The sequence below is a fragment of the Columba livia genome, chromosome 2 (genome assembly GCF_036013475.1).
Source record: "Columba livia isolate bColLiv1 breed racing homer chromosome 2, bColLiv1.pat.W.v2, whole genome shotgun sequence".
NCBI lineage: Eukaryota > Metazoa > Chordata > Aves > Columbiformes > Columbidae > Columba > Columba livia.
This window is the reverse complement of record NC_088603.1, coordinates 18,188,963-18,214,444: the sequence shown is the minus strand read 5'-3', so window position 1 is coordinate 18,214,444 and position 25,482 is coordinate 18,188,963. Positions and strand designations below refer to the sequence as shown.

General features: G+C 39.2%; 1 protein-coding gene across 3 annotated transcripts in view; it reads left to right on the top strand.

The window, feature by feature from the left end:
• Nucleotides 1-25,165, top strand: part of ACBD5 (acyl-CoA binding domain containing 5) — a 31,872-nt gene extending 6,707 nt beyond the window's left edge. For 2 of the 3 annotated variants that reach the window (XM_065050700.1, XM_065050699.1), the window contains exons 5-14: nucleotides 814-925; nucleotides 1,053-1,085; nucleotides 12,109-12,246; nucleotides 13,002-13,202; nucleotides 13,936-14,042; nucleotides 15,630-15,891; nucleotides 17,252-17,451; nucleotides 19,038-19,088; nucleotides 19,377-19,486; nucleotides 23,202-25,165. In XM_065050700.1, coding sequence (XP_064906772.1) covers nucleotides 814-925; nucleotides 1,053-1,085; nucleotides 12,109-12,246; nucleotides 13,002-13,202; nucleotides 13,936-14,042; nucleotides 15,630-15,891; nucleotides 17,252-17,451; nucleotides 19,038-19,088; nucleotides 19,377-19,486; nucleotides 23,202-23,214 — 1,227 coding nt within the window. In that variant the 3' untranslated portion in view covers nucleotides 23,215-25,165. The remainder of the gene's footprint in view (nucleotides 1-813; nucleotides 926-1,052; nucleotides 1,086-12,108; nucleotides 12,247-13,001; nucleotides 13,203-13,935; nucleotides 14,043-15,629; nucleotides 15,892-17,251; nucleotides 17,452-19,037; nucleotides 19,089-19,376; nucleotides 19,487-23,201) is intronic. The other variant, XM_065050701.1, reaches the window with a different exon arrangement.
• Nucleotides 25,166-25,482: the final 317 nt, after the last annotated feature.

Here is a 25,482-nt window from a genome sequence, read left to right as displayed (position 1 = left end):
TGAAGGAAGAACAAAGCTGTCAGCATAAGTCTTGGCTGAAATGGCTTAAACTACAATGGAAAAATAATATCACATGCTTTTAAAATAATGTTCAATCATTAAATATCTTCTGTTTAATCTGTTTTAGACTTAAGATTTTGTGTTCCTATCGGATAACCAAAGGTATTTGGTTTGTAATTTAAAATCAATAAACTTTTTTCAAAGGAAGAGCTTCAAATGACTTCAAGAGCAGAACCTGGTTCTAGTTTGCTGCTCTTCTGGCTTTGTACTGTCCCAGTTTTGCTGTATTCTGTCAGTTTTGTTGTTTGGGTTTAGATGGAACCAGTAGGGCACTTCTGATCTGGTCCTTACATTCCATTGGAGATGCTGGAGTTTGGCAAATATGAAGAATTCTCTGAGAAAAAAAGTATTTTGGTTTCATTTTCTCAGTCGGAAGACTTGTCTGTAAAATAAATTGTGTCAGATAACAGCAGCCTGTTGAACTTTGAGTTGGTTTAGTTTGAAATTGCTGAAATAATGGATTCCAAGGTCTACTAATGCTATGCTGAGGCTGTCCTTCCGTGGTGGCAAATGCATGAGCTCTCCCTTCTCTTAACCTAAAAAAAAGTCAATACAGCCAGTTAAGATTCTTGTTTGGTAGATCAGTTTTATGTTATTTACCTTTAATTAAAAAGAGTAAAATAAGAGAATAACATGTTAAGTGATGTGTTAGAATGTTACTGAGTTTTACAATGACCAGCAGTTTCTAAAATGAGTTGAATGTATCATTGAAATGCTGTTTCATAAGATGCTCCATATTTTGGACTTGTACAGATTCTTGAGAGTATGCCAATGACGGACAAAGTTGAAGAATTACTACAAGTAATAGGCCCGTTCTATGAAATAGTAGAAGATAAAAAGAACAGAGGATCTGACCTAACCTCAGGTTCGGACAAGTAACTTCCTTTATACTACTAATAACCACAACTCCAGATTTTTTGGGCTTGATATCTGTAAATGATTTTAAAGCTAAATGTTGCGTCTTTCTGTTCATTCTCTTTACCATATGGCAGTTCAAATGGAGAAAGTCTCTAAGTATTTGGAAGGTAGGAATAATAAATTATCTTTAAGTCCATCCTTTCCATTGTTTTGTTGTTGTAGTAATGTCCTGCTAACCCTTATGACTTCTGGGTTTGCCACTTTGTTAGGCTGGATTTTGTTTTATTTTGCTTCTGAGGTATAAAACAAAATTTGACCCAGGAAGTTTTGTATTTAGTCTGTGTCTACAGGCTTTTTGAGAAGCTGAAGCAAGCCTCTTCCTCAAAAAAGAGTATTTAAAACAAACACCCTCTCCAACTAAACAGTTTCTGCTTTTCCATTAATAAAAGGAACATCTCTTTGAAATGTGTACTGCTACATCCTGATGTAGCTGTGGATTTCAAACTGCACGCAGAGCTGGTAATCCAGATCTGTCATCCGATTAAAAAAAAAATCCACAATCAAACCCCACAACTCCATCTTTTTTTAATCATAGTTTCTCTAATACATACAGAATATAAGATGGGTTCAGGAAACCTGCAAGTTAAGTTTTCTGAGGCTCAACTTCATGAAGGGCATATCTATTTAAACATCATAAATCTCTGACAAGTGGCAAACCTAGTGGTGTCATAGCTGCATAAAAATCGGTGTGGTGATTTTTTATTTAGCAATACCATTGTGAGAACATCTTTATAATAACAGTTATTATGTTACAGGTAATGTGTTCATAATGTTGTAATATAAGGCTTACAGTTATTTAAATCTGGCTTAAAATTCTATTTAAAAATTGAAATGCAACAGGGCAAAACTTGAAACAGTTTTTAAAACCCAAACCATTTCACAAATTAGTTGTTTTAATGTGTTTAAGAAGTAGGAGTCAGTTGGTTAAGTTGCCTTGTGTATGTGCAGTTTTTTCCCCCACCTTAAAGGAACATAGTTTTGATTTTGCTTTTGGTATCAAGTCTCAAAAAAACAGAAATAGCTTTTCATTGTTTTTGAGGAAAGGAAATGGTAGTTTTTAAATGGCCGCTTTGAAAGCTATGTGACTTTTTTTCTCAACTAAAATTTGTTTGCTTCATGTCTGGGACTTAATGAGCTCGCAAGACAGCTGGATTGACAGGCAAGTTTGTAAAAGTATCAGTAGATTCAGGTCAGTGATCTGTGTAATAAGGATTTACTTAGTAGTGGTGTCTGGCATAGTGCCAAAAGCCACCACTTGAAAAAAGTGACTTATTTACGCAAACAGAATCACAGAAGTTAAACCTAACAAATTTTGCATACTTTTTTTTTTAAAGAGGCAGCTTAAATGAAGGCAGTATAAGTAAAACAGAATAGTAAATTTCAGCTTTATTTTGTTCCGTCAGTGTTACAGTAAATCTGGTGATGTGTCATCCTTCATACAGTTCAGATCTCCAACACCTAATTATGCCACGGTGAATTAAGACAAAACTTTCACAGCGTCCATTGTATGTTCCAACTTTACCATTCGACTTAAGACTTTGAAACACTTTCTTCAGCACTCTTGGCATTTCCCCAATTAAAAGTGAAGCTGAAAATAATTATTATTGTTTACACTACAGGTCTCAAAATTTTTCACACAAGTATGGAAGCATGAAGTACCTTCAGTCTTCCAGATACATGCTAAAGAATAAAACCAATCTGCCCAAGTCTGTGTTTGAGATGGTGTAGATACTCTCTGTGGCTTCTGTTGTGGAAGGTGGTTTATCCTGGGTGGGCAATTGGTATGTTCTGGAAACTGAGGCTCATCTCTTGCTTCATATTGTACTCTTCCCATCTTCTGGCCCATTCTGTTCTGTGTTCACCTTTCATCCTTCTTCATCAGATTTTAGTCTGTATGAAGGTAATTGTTTAATTGTTTAAGAATTGCATGGCACTTCCTCAAAATCAAGAGTATTCTTGAATTAGTTGAAGAGATTGTTTGGTAGTTTAGTGTACCTTGGCTGTGGCTGGTGTATTGTCTCTAGTAGATACACTTCAACAGAAAAGTGTAACCTTTTAAAATATAATTTTTACTCATTGTGGTTTCATTGAAAATGTTAAATATAAACCATTGAAATACTGTCTACCTGAATCAGTAGAGCTTGTGGCTCTCCTTAATGAATAACACCAAAACCTGACATGCCAGCATTAAAGTGACTTATAACATCTGCTAGACAACGAGGACAAACTTGCTGGATCTGTGGGTTACAAATATCCAGACTTGGATGACTTGGTAATGGAAGGAAAACAGAGAATTCCCTCCAGTAGGCTGAGCCAATCTGAGGGGTATTTCAAAAGCCTGTAACCCAGGTAGTTTTTTGAAAGCTCATCTTGCAGCTGTGTGTGAAGCTTAAGTTCTCTGCAAAGTTCAGTCACTAGTCTCTTTCTGACAGGCATGAAGTATCTTTTTACAGAAAAAAAATCATTGAATTATTTTCAGGTAAAATACTAGACATCAAAGAAGTAGGCAGGCTCTTAGGCATCATAGTGCTGCAGAAGAGAATAGGGAGCTGTTACAGAAGGACCCTTTTGTTTGCAGCTGCTGGAAGAGTAGAGGGAGGACTGTCAGGTAAGGTGAGGGGGTGCTTTAGAAGAGCAACCTTTTGATGTTTTGCACTTGCTAAGAAACACACAAGAATTTGATGTCCAAGCCAATGCTAAAAAGGCCGAGAATTTTCAAAATACTATTGCTCAGTGAATTAGAAACTTTCAGAGTGGGCATTCAAGCTTTCTTGTTATATCTGAAGAAGCCAAAGGTAGGCTAGAATTGGCACCCTGCTGATCTGATGCTTGGTGAAATATTGAGAGTTTCAGAGCCAACTCATCTCTCTGAATGTTTCCTTGAGAATATTTGTGGATATCTTCTTAATTCTGAATGCAAGTCAGTCCAAAGTGGGGCAAGAAAATCCATGCCTGACAGGCCCACACAAAGTTATTTCAACAACTAAACAAAGTATCTGGAAATTGTTCACAAGTTCTTTAGTAGAATTTTCCTGTGTATTCTCTCTGCTTTGTGACAAGGCATTTCATCTGTTTTAAAATCCTGCTAAATAAAGATGACCATTTGCTTTTATGCTGAGTAATAGTACTCTTTGTAAGCCTTTTTGAAGACTGAATGTTGCCTCTGGTAATGACAGGTTATGCACTGTGGAGACTGTGGAAAGATTCAGTGTTTAATATTCCTAACCTTTGTCATCCTGCTGAGTTTTTCTTCTGAAAAGTGTGCTTCCAGCTGTGTTGCAGTTGGACCAAATTAAGCCCTATTGAAGGCAGGTGACTCGTCCTGCTGAATGTGCTGCTTTGGGCAGTGCTGGTTGCACTGGAGCATCTTTGTGCCAGGAGCCCATACAGGGCACTGCTTCAGCAGCAGCTGAAGTGAATGGCACAACTTGTCCTGGCTCACAGGCAGATACAGCTATTTAACAATTTCCTCAGTTTCTTCCTGCATGGGATATGGGAGCCAGGTGTAAAAGATGGTGTTCACAGAGGTCTGTGTGCTTTTGGAACAAGCAAATACATGTAAACACTGCTATTTCAAATGCAGTAGTTAGCACAGGACATAAGTAAGATTCAAGGGGAGGATTGCACTTGAAGAAAGTGAACCTGCTCTTAATTATTACTTTCTGGTTAGCAACACACTTCCTCTTAAAATGCAATATATCTTCCAACTGTGCTTCTGTAGAATGTATATGATTAGTTTCTCTTTTCAAGTAGTTTTATCTTCTCAAGAGCTTCTCATGTTATTTTCAGCATCTTTGCTTTGTAATGGAGTATTTGGCGATGCTCTTCCTGCTTGTGTATGGGTCTCTTCTGTGAAACACCTTCTGTTTGCTTCATAAGCTCACTTTTTCATTTCTTTTTGACTTCAAAGATATTTGCTAAACTGATTTCCTTCCTTCTCCCTCCTCTCTTATTCACTATGATTTTTAAGGAATTCAGTGGCTGAGAATCTTCTTAATGCTTTGTAAGAAAAGAGCCTAAATCTCTGTTACTCTGAAGTTGCTGTGCTTTAGTAGGCCATGTTGAATGGGTGGCAGCACCAAAGCTAAGAGGTGCATAAAGGCAGGGCAAGCATGGGGCAGGAGAACCTGGTGGGTGAGTGAGAGCAGTTTTAAAAATTCCCTGCTTTAAACTTTTTTTTCCTCTTCTGGTTTCCAGTGATAAGCTAACAGCTGTAATCAAGGTTACAGAGTATTTTCAGGGAGGCCAGTGGGAAATTTACTATACAAATACTTTGTTAATATCTCAGTAGTTTAATAGTTAACCTTCACAGCATCTAGAACATTCTTTGCAGTGTTTACTGCAGGATGAGATTACTATAGGATTAAGGGCTGGGCCGGCAAGTGCCAAAGTCAGTGGAGAGTCTCAATGAGATGTGAATCAGTCTCAACTAGCTGTGGCTTGTCCTGTTGCCACATACACCTGCTCCAGGCTTTCCAGTTCAGATATGAGCCTACTTGGTGATTTGACTTAAAACTGATGGCTTTATGCCAGTGCTATCTCACAATGTTGGAAATTAGGGCAGAGCATCAGTTTAGTTCAAGCCTGAGGATATCAACAGCTCCTGCCATACAGAGTAGAAGAGAATTTATCACCACTGGGTGAGCGGCAGAGTATCCAAATGTGAAAATGTAAGAATAAAAGTTGTTCCTTTCTAAGTGGAGGGAGCTACGAGAAGCTTGCTTCCATGAAAAGAAAAGCCTGGCTGTAATCTGCTTTGTGCCGGATTCAGTGAACAGTAAGAGTTTGTGTGTATAATTGGTCATTGGACCTGTGTTTTTTTTTTCTTCCAGCCAGACAACAGTTCACTGCAAAAGTGAAAAGTAGTTGTCAAAAGCTGTTCAGGTTTTGAGAATCTAGCAGATGTGCCTACTTGCTATAAAATGTTGATGTCTTACTTTTTAGAGGTCTTAATTGTAGTTAAGATCTTGTGTTGAGAGAGCCAAAACCCAGATTTCTCGCAGCTCTGTTCTACAAAGAAGTAGTGGACAGAAGTATGGGAGGCTGGGGGAGAACAGATGTAGGTAGTCAAACCTTGATTGCTCTCAGAAAAACAAAACCTGCCCAGTGGGCATGGGCTGGTGTTATATGTATAACTTTACTATAGCAGAAATAATTACTTACTCAGCCTCTAAGGTGTATGGAAAATCCATCTGTGCTATCTGTGAGGCTGTGTTTATTATGGGCATTGTAAAACGCTGTTCAACAGTTAGGCTTGGAATAGGTGCAGGAGAATATAATCCTAATGTTATTCCCTGTGTCTTTGTTTTTTTGTACAGGGCAAAACAATTTTCAATTCAGGCTACAATGTTATAGAACGGAGTGTCTGAACGATGGGTGACTCAGCAATATGGTTTTCTGTTGCTTTCAAGCATAATTCAGTTTTCTTTATGGGGTTCTGAGTTCACAATTTTCATGTTTTGTGTTTTCTGGGACAAAACTCAAGAGTATAATACTCCTCTCTTCTTGCCACACAAAGTAAAAGTTCCAATGTTGATTGTATCTCTTCCATACAGAAGAGATCTTAGCAAGTCCTGCTCATTGTCCCAGAGGGAAGTAGTACCAGACATGGGGACATCTTGGATCCTGGAATGATCTTGCTATTTCTTCCAAGTTACTATAAATATCTAAGCAGCAGCTATTTTTAGTGTTCGGTCTCACACGTGATTGCTGCCCATGGTGTTGGCAGTAAGTTGGCAAAGCCTGGCTCTGCTGGTCTCACTCACATGCACTGTGTAATTGAGCTGCATGTGCTTGGTGCCCCGTACTCTGGGTGTCTGGTGGCCTTGGTGGAACTACCTGCTGGTGCTGGGGATGACTGCAGGGCAGCTGCCCTTGGTCAGGAGATCCCAGGCAGGTTGTCTCGGCTGGCAGAAGGCTCAGGAGTCACAGGGAGGAGGGAAATATATCAAAGTCAACACAAAAACTTGGTAACCTTGTTGATACAGAAAGTATTCTGAAAATTTAAGGGAACAGGTACTGGTGATATGGATGGAGATGAAAAACTCCATAGATATTGAAAAGCGAAGTGTGAAGGTACAGGATGAATAGTCAGCAATCCTGAATACCATGCTTACAAGTTAATATAAATATCTAAGAAGCTGCTATTATCTGTGTTTGTTCTTATCCACAAACAATTGGTTTGATGTTTACAAACTATAAATAAAGACATTTTTTATTAAATTGCTTTTTTGAACTACAGTGGCATCTCTTCAAGTGTAGCAGCTTGAAAAGCACAAGCTGACAAAACAAGGCTGTAGTCTCTTGGGGTATATTGAAAGAAAAATAAAAAGGAGGAGAGGTTCTTTTTCTCTGTTAGTCAAGTTTTGGAAGACTAAAGAACAAAAAAAGGAAAACTGTACAGAGGAAGATTGGGCTCCTATGATCTATGTGCTCAGGGAATACATTTTTTAGAGCACTTACACTTAATCCACTTAAAATTAAGTGATAAAACAGTAGTAGTTAAAGTAAGGAATTTTGTTTCAATTTTTGACAGACTCCTCTAAAATATCTTTTTTGTGATGTCAGCTTGTTTGTAGAACAGATGTTACAGAGAAGGCTTGATCCTTGGAAATTTTCTTTGTAGTATGCTATATTGAAAAGAATGGAAGGAAATGAGGGTATAGAAGCTCTTCTTCTAGCTAAAGAGCTTATTGCTCCCAGATGCTCACACAGAATCATAGAATAGTTTGGGTTAGAGGGGACCTTCAAAGCTCATCTAATTCAACCCCCTGCAGTGAGCAGGGACATCTTCAACCAGATCAGGTTGCTCAGAGCCCTGTCCAGCCTGGCCTTGAATGTCTCCAGGGATGGGGCATCTACCACCTCTCTGGGCAACCTGGGCCAGTGTTTCACCACCCTCATTGTAAATAATTTCTTCCTCATGTCTGGCCTGAATCTCCCTGATTTAGTTTTAAACCATCACCCCTTGTTCTATTGCTACAGGCCCTGCTAAAAAGTCTGTCCCCATCTTTCTTATAGGCCAAATTTAAGTATGGAAAGGCCACAATAAGGTCTTCCTGGAACCTTCTCTTCTCCAGGCTGAGCAACCCCAACTCTCATCCTGTCCTCACAGCAGAGCTGTTCCAGCCCTCTGATTTTGTGGCCCCCTCTGGTTTCTCTCCAACAGGCCCATGTCTTTCCTGTACTGAGGGCTCCAGAGCTGGATGCAGGACTCCAGGTGGGGTCTGAGTGGAGCAGAGGGGCAGAATCACCTCTCTTGACCTGCTGGCCACGCTCCTTTTGATGCAGCTCAGGATGCGATCAGCATTCTGGGCTACAAGTGCACATTGCCAGCTCATGTCCAATCTTTCATCCACCAGTACCCCCAAGTCCTTCTCTGCAGGGCTGCTCTCAATCCCTTCATTCCCCAGCCTTTATTGATACCAGGTTTTGCCCCAGCCCAGGTGCAGGACCCTGTTCTTGACCTTGTTGAGCCTCATGAGGTTCGCATGGGCCTACTTCTCAAGCTTGTTGAGCATGTACCCCTCCTTCTCACCATGCTCACTCCTTGGAGTATGGGAATGCATCAGTTTCAAAAACGAGGTGGAGATTTGTGCAACAAAGCGTGTTGGAAAGGGTGAAACGTGGTTGTGTAATCTTGGAATTGAAGGAAGGAGCTTATGTGGATCAGTAGCAAGCACGAAACATCCAGCTGTCTTGGCAAGCAAAGAATTCTAATTACCTGATTGTCAAAACAATTTTGTACAGCCTATAATTCTCTCTGAGACTTTAAAATTTTGACAGAGCTTGAGTCTACTTAAACTTAAGACTGCAAATAGATGGGCATAGAAGCTTATAGTAAGTGTAGGTCCTGGAAGTCTTTTAGTGGCTAAGATGTTGCTACTGTTGAACAGATAGTAAAATTATAGCATTTTGCAAAAGCACATCATTTTTTACTGAATGGTGAGGGTGCACATAGCTAGTAAAATGTTTTCTGATGTTTCATCTGCAGTTGTAGACTGTTTCCTGATCACTGCTATTTGCAGAGAATGAAAGAGGCTGTAGGACTTGTGTGAGGCTACTGTTTTGTGCTAAGCCAAACATCAGTACAGCTCCAGCAGTGCATGTTAATTTTATATAGGAATTATGTGCCTGTTCAGAAAACCAAAAATACAAAGCATTTGAGAAAAACCTGCTAGGCTAGGTTTTCTTTTTAAAATTACCCTCGAGCTGAGGCAGATCCACAGAGGCATTTAAGCTCCTAACTCCCATCCAAGTAACAAAAATTGCCTGGAGATATGTGGGGAGTTAGAAATTGAATACATACTTTTGAGAAACTTGTCTCCGTTATACAGGTCATTGAAAAGAATTGTAGTGCTGCCTTTAAAGAAATACATTTAGAATCTCTCTCAGGAAATCTCTTAATAGAGCTGACACAATAAACATCTACTGAAAGCTTGTAGAGAGGCTGTGTGTCTGTTCTTCACATCCTTTCCACCTCACTGTTTTCTTTTGTTAAATCATTCCGTTTGCATGTTGTTACTGCTACACAGCTCTTACTATATGGCATTTAAGAAAATCAGTCCAGGCTTTTACAGTATAATATAACTCCTTGTACAGCTACAGAACAGTACAGCTTTGATTTAGAAGACACTGTCACAAATCTCACAGTTTGGTGTTGTAGGCAGCGAGATGAAGACAAGCCAAGAGGGATTCTGTAGTATCTGAACGAGGGCAACAGAAAAAGCTACCAACGTTTTGCATGCAGTCGAAGTGGGTGCACGGAAAGAACAAAGGGGTGGGTGGGATTAGCACAGAGCAAATAAAGTTTTAAAAGCTTGCTCGGCTCTTACCATCATATTAAAAGATACATTCTTGGGGAAGTAGCCGTTAACCCGTTGGGGATGGACCGGGTGAGCAGGGCTCTGTAAGGGTTCTGAGGCAAAGCACATGCTTAAGCATGGTATTTCAAGTGGCCAAAACTCTGTACAATGCTGTGTGCTTCAGAGTCTGCATCAGAGCGATGCCTCTGTATGGTCTTGAGGAGCATTGTTGCTAAGAATGGCTTTGTGGAAGAAATACAGTTTTGATGGGTTTCACTTATTCAGGTGTCCTGTGGCACAGTAACATAGATCTGTTACTGTTGATACTTTAACTGAATTCCACCTCCTTATTTAAATATATGAGATGTATTACTTGGAAGTTTCTCCAAATGAATAATCTCCTTACTGAAATTAAGAGAGAACATGCTTGAGTGTTCAAAGGCCTTCCGCTCAAAAAGAAAAAAAGCAAATCTTAAGAAAAAAGCTTATGGTATAGCTGGGGCTTTTTACACTGTCTTTGGCAGGGTGAGGAGGTTTACAGAGTTAGTTCACCTTCTTTCACAGCTCCTGGTCTTGTTCCTATTTGTTCCCACGACTGGGTTGGACGTGTGGATGACTGTGTCCCAACACGCTTTTGTTTCAGAGGGAAGGGTGGTGCCCACCTCATGGTGCCAAGGGAGATGTGTCTGTGCTTAATGCTTGTGCTGAGAGGACTTAACTGATATCTTCCTCGCACTACTGCTGCTCAGAAAACATCTCCAGAATTGGGTTTCACAATAAATGAGACATGCTTATACAAAATAAACTGGAAATGTGTTGGGATTTTTATTTTGTGAAACAAATTCCTTTGCAAATACAAAGTGTTCTTCAGTGAGAACGAGCATGTGTTTGATGATGTTCTTGTAGCCTACAAGACAGACAATAGCTTTTCCAGTTCTCTTTTTACAATAAGGAGGCACTTTTCAAATGAAAGTTGGATTAAATCAATCCAGAATCGTAATGGTGTCCACAGAAAACTTTCTTGCCCTAAAACTAAGGTGAACAGTATATGTAACATATTCATTATTTCTATACCAAAAGTTATTTTGCCTTTTTTTTTTTTAAAGCGTTATGGATAAGCTTTGAACCTGGAGGAAAGTGGGAAGGCTCTTCATTGTAAGATTAAAGCAGAAACCCTCTAGCTCTAAATCAGCATGCAGCAAAGAAAGTAGCGGAGCTGGTTTGGCAACTCCAGTATAATTGAATGTTATTTTGCTGCTTAATGTTAAGCTTAAATGTAAGAATTAATCTTTCAAGGTTCTGACAAGGGAATGTAGAAGTTATACAAATGGAATGCTGTGGTGACAATTGAGACAGAATTCAGCCTTGGAGTCAACATGTAAACTGTGCGAGTGTCTCGCAGAAACTCTCCTCTCTTTGTACCTTAATCACTCTGCCCTAACAGAGGAGGCTTAAGTGATCATCAGGATGTATTTAACCATATAGTTTTTACCAGAGGTGGTAGAATTGTTCCTTAAATTCTCCATATATTTTAAGAATCTTTACCTTGCAATTCTTTGTACAGAGTGAATTGTAATCCTTGGAGTAATCAAAGATGTGGAGAACAAGGATTTAGCAGTTCCTTTGTCTATTTCAAGATTAAAAAGAATATTTATGTAATTAGACATGCAAACAAGTGCTCAATGTATTTATTTCATCATCTTTTTCACTGAAATCAGAGAATTTATTTCCATATGCCCTTTGCTAGATAAAGATCTGTACAAACTTGAGTCTTCTTACCACATCTTGCATCTGCTTAAATTGCTGCAGGAGAACATGCATGGGATATTGTATTTACCATCTTCAGAATCCTGTTGCTCACATTAAACAGAATGTTTAAAATTTGCCTTTGAATTGAGAGCAGTTTTGAAGCATTTCAGCCTAAAAGGGAACTTGTATAAAAACTTTGACATCTGGGTTTAGCAGATCATGGCCACATGTGTCCTTGATAAAAGACTACTGCAGCCGTACCATAAATATGGGTAGTAAGTAGAGCTGGTCTGAGGCTTGGCAGTGGAAGTGGCCTGCTGTCCCCTGCCAGCAGCCTTCCTCAGAATCGCTCAGAATCTCTTCAGCAGCGGTCGGGTGCTCTGTGTTGAGCCACAGAAGAGAAACATTAAACTAATTAAGGAGGAGCTTACAGAAATAAAGCTGGCATTATTCGGTACATTTTCTAATATGGAAATACTGTTGTAGAACTACGACTAGTAGTTTGGGGTGGGGGAGGGTTGTATGTTTGCTTCTTTTAATAGAAATCTTTTTTTTCCCTCCTTGGATTTCTTCTCAGACCTTAGTAATGTCATGAATTCCACTCCAAATATAAAGGCTGTGAATGGAAAAGCTGAAAGTAGTGATAGCGGAGCAGAATCGGAAGAAGAAGGGCTGCGTGAAGAGGAGGAAAAAGAACTGCAGCTAAATGGAAGTGGTATGTTTTCCGCACTTGGACAATTGTTTCTTTCAAAGTTATTCTTAACCACCTGGCAGAAAATCCCAAAGGATCGGGAATGCTGTACTTCTTCAGGAGAATTGAATGCAAATACACATTGATGTGTGTGTGAAGAATGGCAGTGTCTCTACCTGGGTTATAAGATTGAGAACTAGTACAAATTTTGAGCTATGCCATACGATTTTTGACTTGGCTAGGAAGGTCTGTCAGCAGGCTAGCTAAAAGTCTATATGCTGTATTGTTTTGGTTTTGTTGCCAGTGCTGTTAGTAAGATTTCTGAATAGCTATGTGAGCTGCAAGAGTAGAACTGAAAATAACTTTCTTTTTTCTTCAGAGAAAATAAAACGGAACTTTCAGTGAGATTGGTTTAGAGGATCCACAAAGAGTCTTGAGAAATACCAGCATCAAGTGAAAACCAAATGAAATTGCATATTTGGAATTCTGTACAGGTTTTTTCCTCCAAGGACATTAGGATAATGATTTAATTTATCAGAGAGACCTGCTTGGATTTGCTTATGTTTTAAATATCATCTGCTCTTTATGAAAATTATATTTTATATTTACACTTTTGCAGGGATTGTTTTGTTCTTGTAAAATGTGAATCTAAGAGCATTTATACACTTTGTTCTGCAGATACATTATACTTGCCGTCCATTAGAAACTTAGCTACTTGAAGAAATGTGGTTTTTAAGTGCGTAGTTTTCTATTTGCAAGGTTTTCTTGTTCTTTTACAGACTATAAGAGTGTGAAACCAGAATTGGCAGCTGTTAAGGATTTGGAAAGTGTTGTTACCAATGGCTGTTGCAAAGACGGCTTCATCCCAGATCTGCAGAATGATATCCAGACCAAATCTGCCCTGAATGGCTTGAACCCAGAGGAAGAAATAAAGAAAACAGAGCCAAGCCCAGAAGTAGCTAATAACAGTGCTCCCCAAGGTATTGTCTTTGCAAGACCATGCTTTCATTTGCACATGTTTTTCTTGGTAAATATTTATTTTCTAGAAAGCTTAATGCTCGGATTCAGAGATGAGCAATGGTGTCTTTCAGTTGTAGAAACCTGAAGAAAGAATACTCAAAAAAAAATCCCCAATTTAATACCAGGTTAAAATACGGCTTTCTTTTAGGATCTTCTATCGAAAGAGACATGAAGTCAGCGACAGCGAGGCCCAAAACCACAGAAATGCAATTGTTTTCTTTTAAATCATTATACTACCTATGCAAATACTATTTGCCTTTGAAAGCGAATTCATAGTGAAATGAAAATCACTAATATCTTATTTGTCATTCTGAAAGGCTTAATATGTTATAAGTACCAGTTTGTTGAAACTAATATTTTTAAGTTTGTAATTTCAAAACTGACAGATAACTTTAGGCAAAACTGCTTTAATCTGAGTCTAGGAAGGAGACTGTAATGAACAAGGTAAAATTAAAATTATCAACTTATGATGCAGAAATGCCAATATGAGGTATAATTTTCCCATTAGTAAAAGTTCTATATAATTCCTATATTAGTATAACCTCTTTATGCAGAATCTAGCTTTAAGATGACAACCGTAGATAAAAGGGGCATGAGTTGAAGCTCACCTAGACATTTTAACTCATTGCTTTACTCTTTGCCAGAGTTGACTCACATTTCCAAAGCATGTGTGCGTGTCTCCTTTCCATACAGGTGCAAATGAAGAGAATACTGAAGAGGCCTCAGCAACTCAGCACTTAACCAGTGACTCAGACAGTGAAGTTTATTGTGACTCTATGGAGCAACTTGGCCTAGAAGAGGTAGGGGTTCTTCTAAGCCTTAGCAGGTGGTCTGGAGGCTGGTGCCTCAAAGTGGCCTTGGTTTGAAGAAGAGGGAGATGACAATGATTTCTGAGTTCTCTTGCACTTCTTCAGCCCTAATGTACATCTCTGACTTTCATATAAAAGGTGGACAACAACTGTGCTGGCTCAGCTTTGACTGAATTTGTGCTCCTGCTCATGGTATTCACTGTAGTCTTAGTTGATGTATGGGCTTGGACCTCCTTCAGGGGAATTTGTAGGTTCTACTCAAGCACCTGGTTTCCTGATTCTGGGGAGGAATATATGAATGATGCATGGGATCAGAAAGACCAGTAAGCTCTCTAATATTGCGTCGTTCTCTTGTCTAGCGATTTCCCGAGGATCTAGAGAATTCCTTTTAGCAAATCAAAATTTTACTCAGTAATGAAGCGCGTTAGCAAAGGTGATTTGGCTGAAGTGCTGCAAGCTCTCTTATCTACGTGATTTCCAAATCATCTTGTGTATTGTTTGAGCTTGTTTGGGACTCTTTAATTGAAGTGGGTGGATAATTTGTCAGTATTTCCCAACCTGCATGAGCGAAATTTTAGTTTTGAACAAAATAACAAATGTTCAGAGGTATGTAAATAAATATACAAATAGAACTATAGATGGATTGAGTCAAACCAGAAGAGGTTAATTTCAAGAAATAAATACAGCTTTCTATTGGAAAAGATGTATTATAACAAACACTCTGTCCTTCAGTTCTGATGATACAGGTTTACAAACCACTATTTGACGAATGCGATTTTAGCAGCAGTTTTCATTTCTTTGCCCCTCCTTTTGGTTATATTTTGGCTTTTTCATGGAGTGATGTTTCAGTTAGCTGGGGTCCCCACTCTGCTTCAGCAGATGGTTGTGCAAGTGCGCTTGTCCTTAGGCTGAACAAAGGATTGCTTGAGCCAGCTTACGGCAGTCCTGTCACAGAACATGTAATTGTGACCGGATTAATGGCGTATGTCATCCATTTTTAACATATTCCTACAGTAACACTGATTTTGAGTGAAAAGTTGATGGGATACTGTGCCGTTTGTTTGGTGAGAGGTAGAGGGTGCAGCCCAGCTGTTTTGAACAGGCTCATAATAAACAATATGATCTTTGCCCGGTGTGTAAATGTTGCCTACCCGGGGTTGCTGACAGCACGGGACTTTAGACAGGGTGGCTCACAACTCTGAGTTAGGATGCCCTGTCAGTGAATAGGGGGCAAAGCCAATATTACAAGGGAAAAGGGAACATTTTCAGATCTCAGTGTTCTACTTTAGTGATTGCTGAGTATTATTATATGTTGGAAATGTCAGAAGTAATTCCAAGTGGTATAACTGTTTTGAGGATGTTTGCCCCAAATGAATGTCTAACCGTTTCAATCTGAAAAGGATATGTAGACAATAGTGAGCACATTCTACAGGAAAATACCAACTCCTGTTAAAAGAAAAGTCTTAATTATGGACAAATTATTTTCTTAAAGTGAAAGTAGAGATGATGCTTCTTCCTTTTTATTGGTTAACCGTCACATTTTACAGAATTTAATTACTTGCTAATGTTGATTTGTAGCCCTTGGAGATCATCACATCACCTAAAGGATCTTTAAAGCATTCATCCCATTTCTTGGATGTAGATCACAGTCTTCTGTTAGAAAATACAGATTTTCCAAGGCATGCTTGCATGACTTATGGAAATACTGTAGAGGAAGCAGCTCAAGAACAAGGTGAAGTCAAGTGTGGAGGAGAAGATGGCAAAGCCAGTAATGGAGGACCTCACAAGGAGAAGAAAGGTGGAGAAAAAGTGGATTTCTACAATGTCAGAAGAGGGAGAGGTACTGTGCAGCCTGCTTTTGTTTTCTGCACTCTCCTGACTGCCCTAAGTTCCTGGTGCCTGAGAAGCACTTGTCAACATTGTCCAGTAAGACAGTCATGCTTTATGGTGCTTTTCTCCTTCACAATGAAAATAGATAACAAAATTCTAATTACAATGGGTAGCAATCAGTTTTGCATTTAGAGTATTTTCTTCGTTCAGAATGAGTATTACAAAGGATTTTCTTGTACTATGAAGATCTTGAATAAGCATATTGGCTTCTTCTGTTTTTGCTTACCTTAAACTCCAGCTGGTGTTTATAGCACCTGTCTTTTTAGAAATGTAATCTTCAAAACCTCTCTATCCATGGTAAGAGTTTCTTTACAAGTTACATATTTATTTTTCAATGCATATGCATTTATACCTTGATGGTGTCTTATTTGAACATCTTGGAAAGGTATCAGTGACACATTGTTTTCTATATAACTGGAGCATTAACCACACCTTTGAGTGCTTTTGGTACTGTCTGTTACGATTCTTGAAATGTAATGATTCTTAATCACATAGCAGTCCAGATGTTCAATTTGTGTTGAACCTCTGCTCCTTTTAATTCCATAATACTTCTAATGCTGTCACCTAGGAGCAACACCATATTCTGGTGGTATGATCTGTAAAGTCAAGGATAAAGTGGGGTTTTTTGTACTAAAAAAAACAAAGGCCAGAATGTATATTATTTATAAATAACATGCCTTTTTGTATGGTACCTATAGGTCATGTCATGCAAAAATTAAAAAGAAAATCCAAATCATAGAAAATATATTTATGTTGAAAACTATTATGGAGAACATATTAGAGGATTAGACATGAGTTTAACCATCTCTCCTCTCTTTTGTTGTTTTACTTATGTTTGCTACTTGCAGCAGCAAGGTGTTAGTTTAAAAGAGTATTGTAGGTTTCAAACAATTGTCTTCTCTCATCACTCTACTGCAGTGTTCTTTGATTTCCAGCTGGAGACTGTGCCAAATGTAAAACACACCTTGTACAACACAAATGTGAAACACACAAATGCAAAACACATCTTTCTTTTTGCTAGGGCAGAATTTGCTCCTGAACTTGACTGGATGTGAATTAATCATTTTTTGCTCAAATGTTTATGCAATTCTAGGACCTTGAATGGTAGTGTCATACTGAGGCTGTAGGGAAGCATCTCAGGTGATGCTGCAGTAACCTCCCAGTGCTTTTGAACTGTCGGAAAACAGCCTGTGATGAGGAGTACCACACTCCGTTCGGGAGGGAGAAAATTCAGCTGTTAAAATCAAACATTTTTAATAGAGTTGGTAGCCCATTCTGTTTTTTGTCTTTTTTCTTCTCCCTCAACATAGGGCATAGACTTCAGCCTGTAGGAGATGGTTCCCAAGGCGGACAGATGGGTGGTGGAGGGGACGGAGAGCGCTGGGGGTCAGACCGAGGACCCAGGGGCAGCCTCAATGAACAGATCGCAGTGGTGCTGATGCGGTTGCAAGAAGACATGCAGAATGTCCTTCAGAGGTTGCATATGCTGGAGACGGTTACAGCATCACAGGTATTATTCACTGAAGTGTTCTGATTACTTATTACTAATTTTCCTTGGATATTTTAAAGCTTTTTCAGATTAAAATTTCAGACAATGTTTTCTTAAACTGTAAAGACATGTCAGTAATAGTCTGTAGTTTATTCCAACTTAATATTTCTTATTGCTACTTACTCTCAGGAACACAATTCAGGACTCTTGTACATGTGAGCAAAAGCATACATTTTGTTGTAGAAAATAACCATATATTATTTTACTGATTTCTGATGAGACTAATTTTAGCTGTAGGTATTGATACACATTACACAGTCGCTATATGGAGTTTCCATAGTTGATCTTAGTAATACATGATCCCAGATAATTTTTTCAGCAGTAGATCTCAAAGCATTTTCAAAGGAAGAGAGAATTTATCTTAATGTTCCAGATTGGTAAGTATTTGCAGGCAGAACTTCTGATTCCATTTTTCAGTTAGCAGAAGACTGATTCTTCATAGCATTCTTTCACCGCAAAGTAGTCCAGTTTTTTTGATGTTTCACATCATATATACAAGATAGGTAAAAGAAGTCTTAAGCAAGCATAGGTATTTATTGATAGTTTCTTGTTTTCATTCTATTTCAATGGAAATACTGTACATTCAGGAGACTAGAATACGCTGTGAATAGAGTCGAACCAGCGACCTAAAAAGGTTTGGTTTTGTTTGGCTGCTAATATATTTTGATCTACCTGAGAATGAGGGAGCTGTACAAGCAGTATCCTCTGGGACACATATCCTCCAAATCTAAGGCAGCCAGTGAAAAGGGTTTAATAAATGCCATGATTTTGCTCCATCACAGCTGTTGAAGAATCTGATGTTTGGATACAGATTGATTTTTCTTTTTTTTTCGGCTGAGCAATATATGAAGAAATAGTAAAAGATTCTTCCCCAGTAGTTCATGCTGTGCTTGCTGCCCTCACCTAAGAAGAAACAGAAGCTTCTGTTTCACAGTTACATGAATTGAGAAAGACCTAGAAAACTGTCTGCTTTGGTCTGTGAAAGCACCACAATAGTGTGTGGGAAAAGTCTTGAAAAGTTTCTGGTACTTCTCATTTTCTGGATTGCCTGGAAGATTTGGAACACAGTATTCTCTTTTCTTGATGCTGTTAGACGTGCCTGTAGCTATAGCTCAGGGCACACTAAACCAGCGCTTTGTGCCTTTGCATAGACTAGAGTGGATAAACACTTTTTCTTTCCAATTAAGCTCTGGGGATTTCTACTCTGGGTTGTAACTGCTGGGACTGGTCAAGAGTTGAGGAAGTTGCAACGACACATTGAGCGGGAGGGGCCCTGAAAATCTGTAATTAGAGGGTGACACCCATTCATTTTTTAACACAAAGATGTGATAAAAATGCTATAAAGAGTAATGGAAACATGAGAGGTAAGTTGGAAACTAAGTGGTGAAAGGGGAGTCGCATGGGGGTTGTCTGTTCCTTAAACTGTCATATACACAGATTGCAAAGCCTTCACAGGATGAAAAACTTGACATTCTCCTTTTGTGAAGCAGATAAATTTTCATTGCAGTTTCCTTTTTATACTTACCAGCCTTTGTTTGTATTTAAAGGCAAAATCTGCGACATTACAGTCAAATGATCATCCTGCCTCCTCTGTCAAGGTAAAATAATGTTTCTTCTAGTTGTAAAAAGCAGTGTGAATGGTGAAAAACATTGAGATGAATATTTTCTATCTAGCTCTTAGTATGTGCTTTCTGTATATTCTCTCCCTCGACTAGGAGATAAAAAATAACCTGTGTCTGAAGAAGTTATTTGATAGTGAGACCAGAAAAAAAAAATGATTAATTTAGTATTTTCTACTTTGATACTGTAACATTTCAGCAGTATACATGCGCTGTTCAATATGTGCACACAGATTGCTGACTACATTTTTTGTGTGTTTTCCTTAGAAACCATCGTGGTGGCCCTTTGAAATTTCTCCTGGTATTTTAGCTTTTGCTGTTGTATGGCCGTTTATTGCCCAGTGGTTGGTACATGTGTATCTTCAAAGAAAGCGAAGGTAAAGTGCATTCAGTAGGGCACATATACTATATTTCCTCTGTTGAAGTCAATATTGCTTTATTTAGAGAAGACATAAACTACTGTCTTCACGCATAAGAAGAATGCAGGGGTACACTCAGTCAGGATTTACAGTGTATGTATATGAAACGTCGGGTCAATTAAAAGTGGGGAGCTTGATAATCATTGCTTTGATAAATCCTGTTTCCTTGAGTTCCTTGTTTCAAGACATCTTTTGCTTAATGCTCCATTTTATTATCAGTGATTCACAGTTCTGAAGAAGCTAAAGCAGATTGTGCAGTAGAGGCCTTGGTATGGTTCTGATAGGAAGGTGTTTTTTCAGTCCCAAAAACTCAAGCCAAATGTGCATCAAGAAATTCTGGAAGCTGGTAGCAGTGCCTTCCATTAGCTGGGAATCCTGGGAAAAGACTTGTATAGTTTTCTTTGCCTTGAAAATTTCTCAGCATAAGAAAGTATTGCTTAATTTGACTTTATGTTTGGTATTGCTTTATATGGGGCAATTTAAGTTAAATCCATGAATTACGATGCAGAATAAATAATTTCAGTGAGCATACACAAGTGGTTGAGGCTGGATAGCTTGGAGGTGTCTCCATGACGTTCTTTGACTCTCCCAGTATCTTCCTGGGCCATTTTCACTGCTTCCAGACTTCCTAGTCATGTTGCGTCATAATAATTTTTTCCTATCTAATCCTTTGCAGAGTCCCATGTGTATTTCTTATTTAACACCTACTAGCACCTTACTACAATATTTCTGTAATGTCTATTTGTTTTGACTTCCTTCAGCTAAAGGACAGTTGTACTCTCATCTTACCTTGTCTCAACTGTCTAAATAAACATCAGAAGATGCAGTGAATGTTCTCTAGTTGGTACCTACTTACTTCAGCCTCTCACCTGACTTTGTTAGCTTAGTACGATCTTAAGTTTTTTCTTCTCTGTCAGTCTGCAGAGTCTGGATATGTGTAGATCTTACTAGAATTAGCTTAAATTGTTCTAGCTGTTTAACATTTGAAAGTTTTCATGGCATAGTTTTTTCTCATATGGTAAATCACACAGAATGGTTGTGGTTGGAAGGCACCTCTGGAGGTCATCTGGTCCAGCCTCCCTGCACAAGCAGGAAAACCTACAGCCAGTTGCCCAGAACTGTGTCCACATGGCTTTTGAATAGCTCCAAGGAGGGAGACTCCACAGCCTCTCTGCACAACCTGTGGCAGTGCACATCTCTCCTCATAGGAGAGATGCTCCAGTCCCTTAACCATCTTCTTGGCCCTTTATTGGACTTCCTTCAGTACATTCGTGTCTCTGTTGTACCCAGAACTGGCCACAGCACTCCAGGTGTGGCCTCTCCAGTGCTGAGGAGAGGGGAAGGGTCACCTCCCTCGACCTGCTGGGAGGGACAAGGCAGCCTGTGATACTGTTGGCTTTCTTTGCAGCAAGGGCACATTGCTGGCTCATGGTCAGCTTGGTGTCCACCAGGACCCCAGGTGCTTTTCTGCAAAGCTGCTTCCCAGCTGGGCCGGCCCAGCATGTGCTGACTGTGGTTGGGGTTGTTCCTCCCCAGGTGCTGAACTTTGTGCTTCCCCTTGTACTTCAGGAGGCTCCTGTCAGCCCATTTTTCCATCCTGTCGAGGTCCCTCCGAATGGCAGCACCACCCTCTGGCGTATCAGCCACTCCTCCCAGTTTTGTGTCATCTGCAAACTTGCTGAGGGTGCACGCTGCCCCATCATCCAGATTATTATTAATAAACATGTTAAACAGAACTGGACCCAGTACTGACCCCTGGCATCCACCGCTAATAGTGGCCTCCAGCCAGATCTGTTGTGGATCAGCCCCCTTTGGTCCCGGCTACTGGCGTTGTAGACAATACCGTGTCCACGGAGGCCTCCGGTCTGGCCGGGAGTTGCCTTGTCTCAGAGCTGTCATCGGCTGCATTGACGTTACTTGCACTGTCCGATAAAACCAGAGATTTCACTGCTACAGCTTTTAGGCAGTTATACACATTTTCCTCATTTTCTGCCCTGGTAAATGGAGATTTCTTCTCATCAGCAAGGACAAAGATTTTTAAAAGCAATACAGGTTGTTTTTTTTGTATCTTATGGGAAGCTCTTATGAACTTCAGTGTTGTTTAGCTAAGAGCTCTCCAATGGCCATGTTCTCGCTGTCTCTCTGAACAGTACGCTGTTCTTGTAAATATTTTTTTCCTCACCCATTCTGACCTCTGTTGCACCCTCAATCCATTCACAGGTTCAGTCAGAAAGCTGCGTTTAGAAAAGTGCCCTTTCCAGCAATTTTTCTAGTATATTATTCTAATGATTCAGAGCTTCAATGAACAACAAAATGGTACATTATTTTTACTCTGGATTTGTCTAGCTTCAGCTTTCATCTATTGGATTTTTCCTAGATCTTTATCTATTTGACAAAGAGCATGTGATGTGTTTTCTATGGGTACTTTATTGCTATCCCCAGGTCATCTCTTCATCTGTTTTGCTTGAGCAAGGGATTAAGTAACTGGAATCTCATTTTAAAGTTGTTTTCCAATCTTAGGATGGTTCTGGTGGCTCTTTCCTGAATGCTCCATAGTTATTAACATGTTTTTTGAGCTCTGGACACCAGATTTGTACCACAGTCTACCAACAGTAGTACCAGTACCTATGGGACACAGAGATAGCATAGTCCCAGATAGTCCTTGTTTGGTTTACTCATTCATGGCTTGGAAAGATGAGATGAACCTCAAGAACAGAAGGAACTAAAGAAATTTCTGTGTTCTTCAGCTTTCTTGTTTCTGAAGAAATCTACCGATAGACATAATTTAAGGACTATCTGCTTCTGTATTACCTCTCCATCTGGAGTTCCATCTCCTTTAGTAATGGGTAGGAGGCTGATCAAGCACATTCAGCGAGAAAGTGACCACATCAATGTCCTTTTGGTTTTAAAGTACATAAACTGCCCTGGAGCAGAAACCAGGAGTCTGTGCTGCCATGTGAGGTTTTCTCATCATGGAGCTGTGACTCCTGGACTCTTGCTCAGCGGAGCAGATTCCATGGCAGTGGTGGTGAGAGGCCTTCTGCAGCCACAGCTCTGTCCTGAGCTGCTGTCCCTGGGAAGGGGCAGCTCAGCTCCCTCGTAGCGCCCTGCTGGGTGCTGCTCTGGGTCTTCTGAGCCTCTTAACCTGTCTCATCCGGATCTTTATAGAGAACCTAATGCTGAAAATCTGGGTACTCGTATTAGAAGCTTCACTGAAGAAAGCTTGAAAACCTGAATGCTAAGGGCTCTAAAACCAGATCACACATAGAAATATATTTTTATTAATAAGCAAGAGTGGTTTAGTTTCAGCTCATGATTTGAGAACGTTCTGATTGCACATTTTCTAGAGTAGCTGAAAACCCAGCTCCCAAGGGCTGTTCTGCTGTGAGCCAGCAAACCACTGACTGATGTGGTCAGGGACTGTTCTGAGGAATTTCAGCTGTAGTTCAGAAGTCTCAGTGATATTTTGTACTCCTCGGTGTAAGTTGTGCTACTTTTGAAAACTTACAGATTGTTTTGTAACTTAAGAGGGTGAATTTTCAGGTATCTTGAAGCAGTGTTGTATTTAAATGACTGGAAATCATTCACATGTAACCTTAACTGATTTATTTAGACAAATGAAAAATCATCTTGTGAAGGGTCATTAAACTGATTTATTTGGTTCCTCTTCTAGAAAACTGAACTGAGAATTTGTGACTTTGCTTAAAGACTGCTAGAAGATAAGATGGCCCTGGAAAGGAATTCTGAATTCTCACAGAAACTCAGGATCTGGGATTATGTTCCTTCTGTTATAGTAATATTTTGTACTACCTTTGAGCTAAACATTTAAGGACTAACATTATTGAAGCTTGAATGATTCACAGCTCCTAGGGTACAAGCAAAATAAATTTAATAATTCCATCCTCAAAACCACATGAACATTAATCATTTTGGAATGTGCTTGTGGATGGGCCTTCGATAATTACTGGTCTTGCTGATGTCAGATGATGAAGAGAAGATCATCTTTGTAAAAGAATACGTGAAAAATAGGTAAAGCTGTCACTTTAATGTAGAGATAATTTTACAATTGCAACATCCCTCCCTGTTTTTCCACAGAGTTACATATAACTAAATGAAAGCACTAATAAAGTTTGAATTCAATACATTGTAAAGCTGTTGGAAAAACACAATATAGCGCTGAGGAATTCAACTGGTTATTTTTGCTGCTAAACCAATGTGGGGCAAACATCCCTGTAAATTGGTGAGAAGTGAAGCTGGATGCTTCGCATCCTTTAAAATTGTAAAGGAAAGATTTGGGAATTGATACAGTCTTGCACGTTAGAGCCCTTAGTAACATAGGGACTGTCAAATGGAAGTTTGGAACCTGTGTGTGGGACAAGGGATCCACCTAAAGAGGCTGCACCTTATATTTTTAACTTTGATAATTGTATTTTTGTTGACAACAGCTTGTTTTAATGGAAGAACAGTTTAAGCACAAGGTGCTTTAAAATTAGGTGAAAGCACTGTAAGTGTTATCTCTAAGATGCTTGAAAAGCTCAGTGCTCTGTGAGTTTTCTGTTGTTGGTTTATGTCAAATTAAATTAAGATTCAATCTAGCCCTAAACCGTCGTGGACTTTTTCCAACATACATTAGGAAAAGTATCAGTTGTGGTATTTCCTTCTCCCTTCTCCTTCCTTTCACAACAAAACTTCTAAGCTAATTTTGGTGCTGATTTTTTTTCCACTGAATATTTATTAATCAATCTACAGATAGAGTTATGACCTTGTGAAGTTTGCTTGATTAAAGCATGCTTTACATTTTATTTTAAAATAAATTAATATATTAGTTGTCTAAGTCTCTGGAAAATGGAAATGCACTAAAATTAGATTTGACAGAAAACTAAGACATTCATTTGCAATAAGGAATTCCATCATAACATAACGCATGCTTAAGATCTGAATCTTCAGACGTGTCACCATATTATGGATGTGATTTCATTCCCTGTCTGGACTATATATTACAGATTCTTCAGGAAAGTTTATTTTCTGTCCTTCCTGAAAATCTTTTATACTTTGGTAAACACTTTTCATACAAGGTATACTGTATAAAAATGTAATCACAGAATTTAATGTTTGTTTTACCAGAGCAATTCTACTATTGTTTTTAGTTGGGTTTTTTTTTGGTTTTTCTAAGAATTATTTTCCCCCTTCTGATTTTCTTATTGTAAAGCTGAATTAAACAAGGAAATAATGAGCAGCTCTTTGAAGATTGCTGTTTCACGTGCCAGAGATGAGCTTTGGCATGAGATATACTGAAAACTCAGGTTTGAACAAAGCTTATGGTGGAAGGGAAGTTCTGCTGTGACCTGAAGCCATGGTGCCTGCAGCTTGAAGTCCCTGGAGTGACTGACTTCTTATCATAGAATGATAGAAACTATCATACAGGAAGACTACTCCAGCTTGAAGGTCACTTTGACAAAAAGCCCCCGCAGCAGTATGTCTCCTCCATCACCCATAACCACCTCACCTCTAGGTGTCTGGCTTCTAGAGATGGTACAGGCCTTCCCAAAGGTACTTAACTGTTAACTTCCCCCAAAGTACATGTAGGCAAATGCCACCCTTGTTATTTATTCATATTTCAATAAATCAATCCCTTAAGATTTTGCATTTTATTTTGACCTTACTTCCTAATGTAAGTGCTGTACAGTGGATGCCTTGGCCAGGCAGAAGAGCCTGCTGGCTCCATTATGAAGAAGCAGTTTCATCCTTGAAGTTGTCATACAAACCATCATTTTAGAACCATTTACCTGCAACTTGTAACTGGGCTTCAGCTACCAGCTGTGTCTCAAACTCACTGTAACTTCAACAGATCTCTAGTCAGCTGGTATTTCATCTTAAAGGTAAGGAAACAGTATAATTTGCTCAGGTATAAAGAGATGCAGCATTAACTTGGAAGAAGTGGCAGAAGTAGGTCA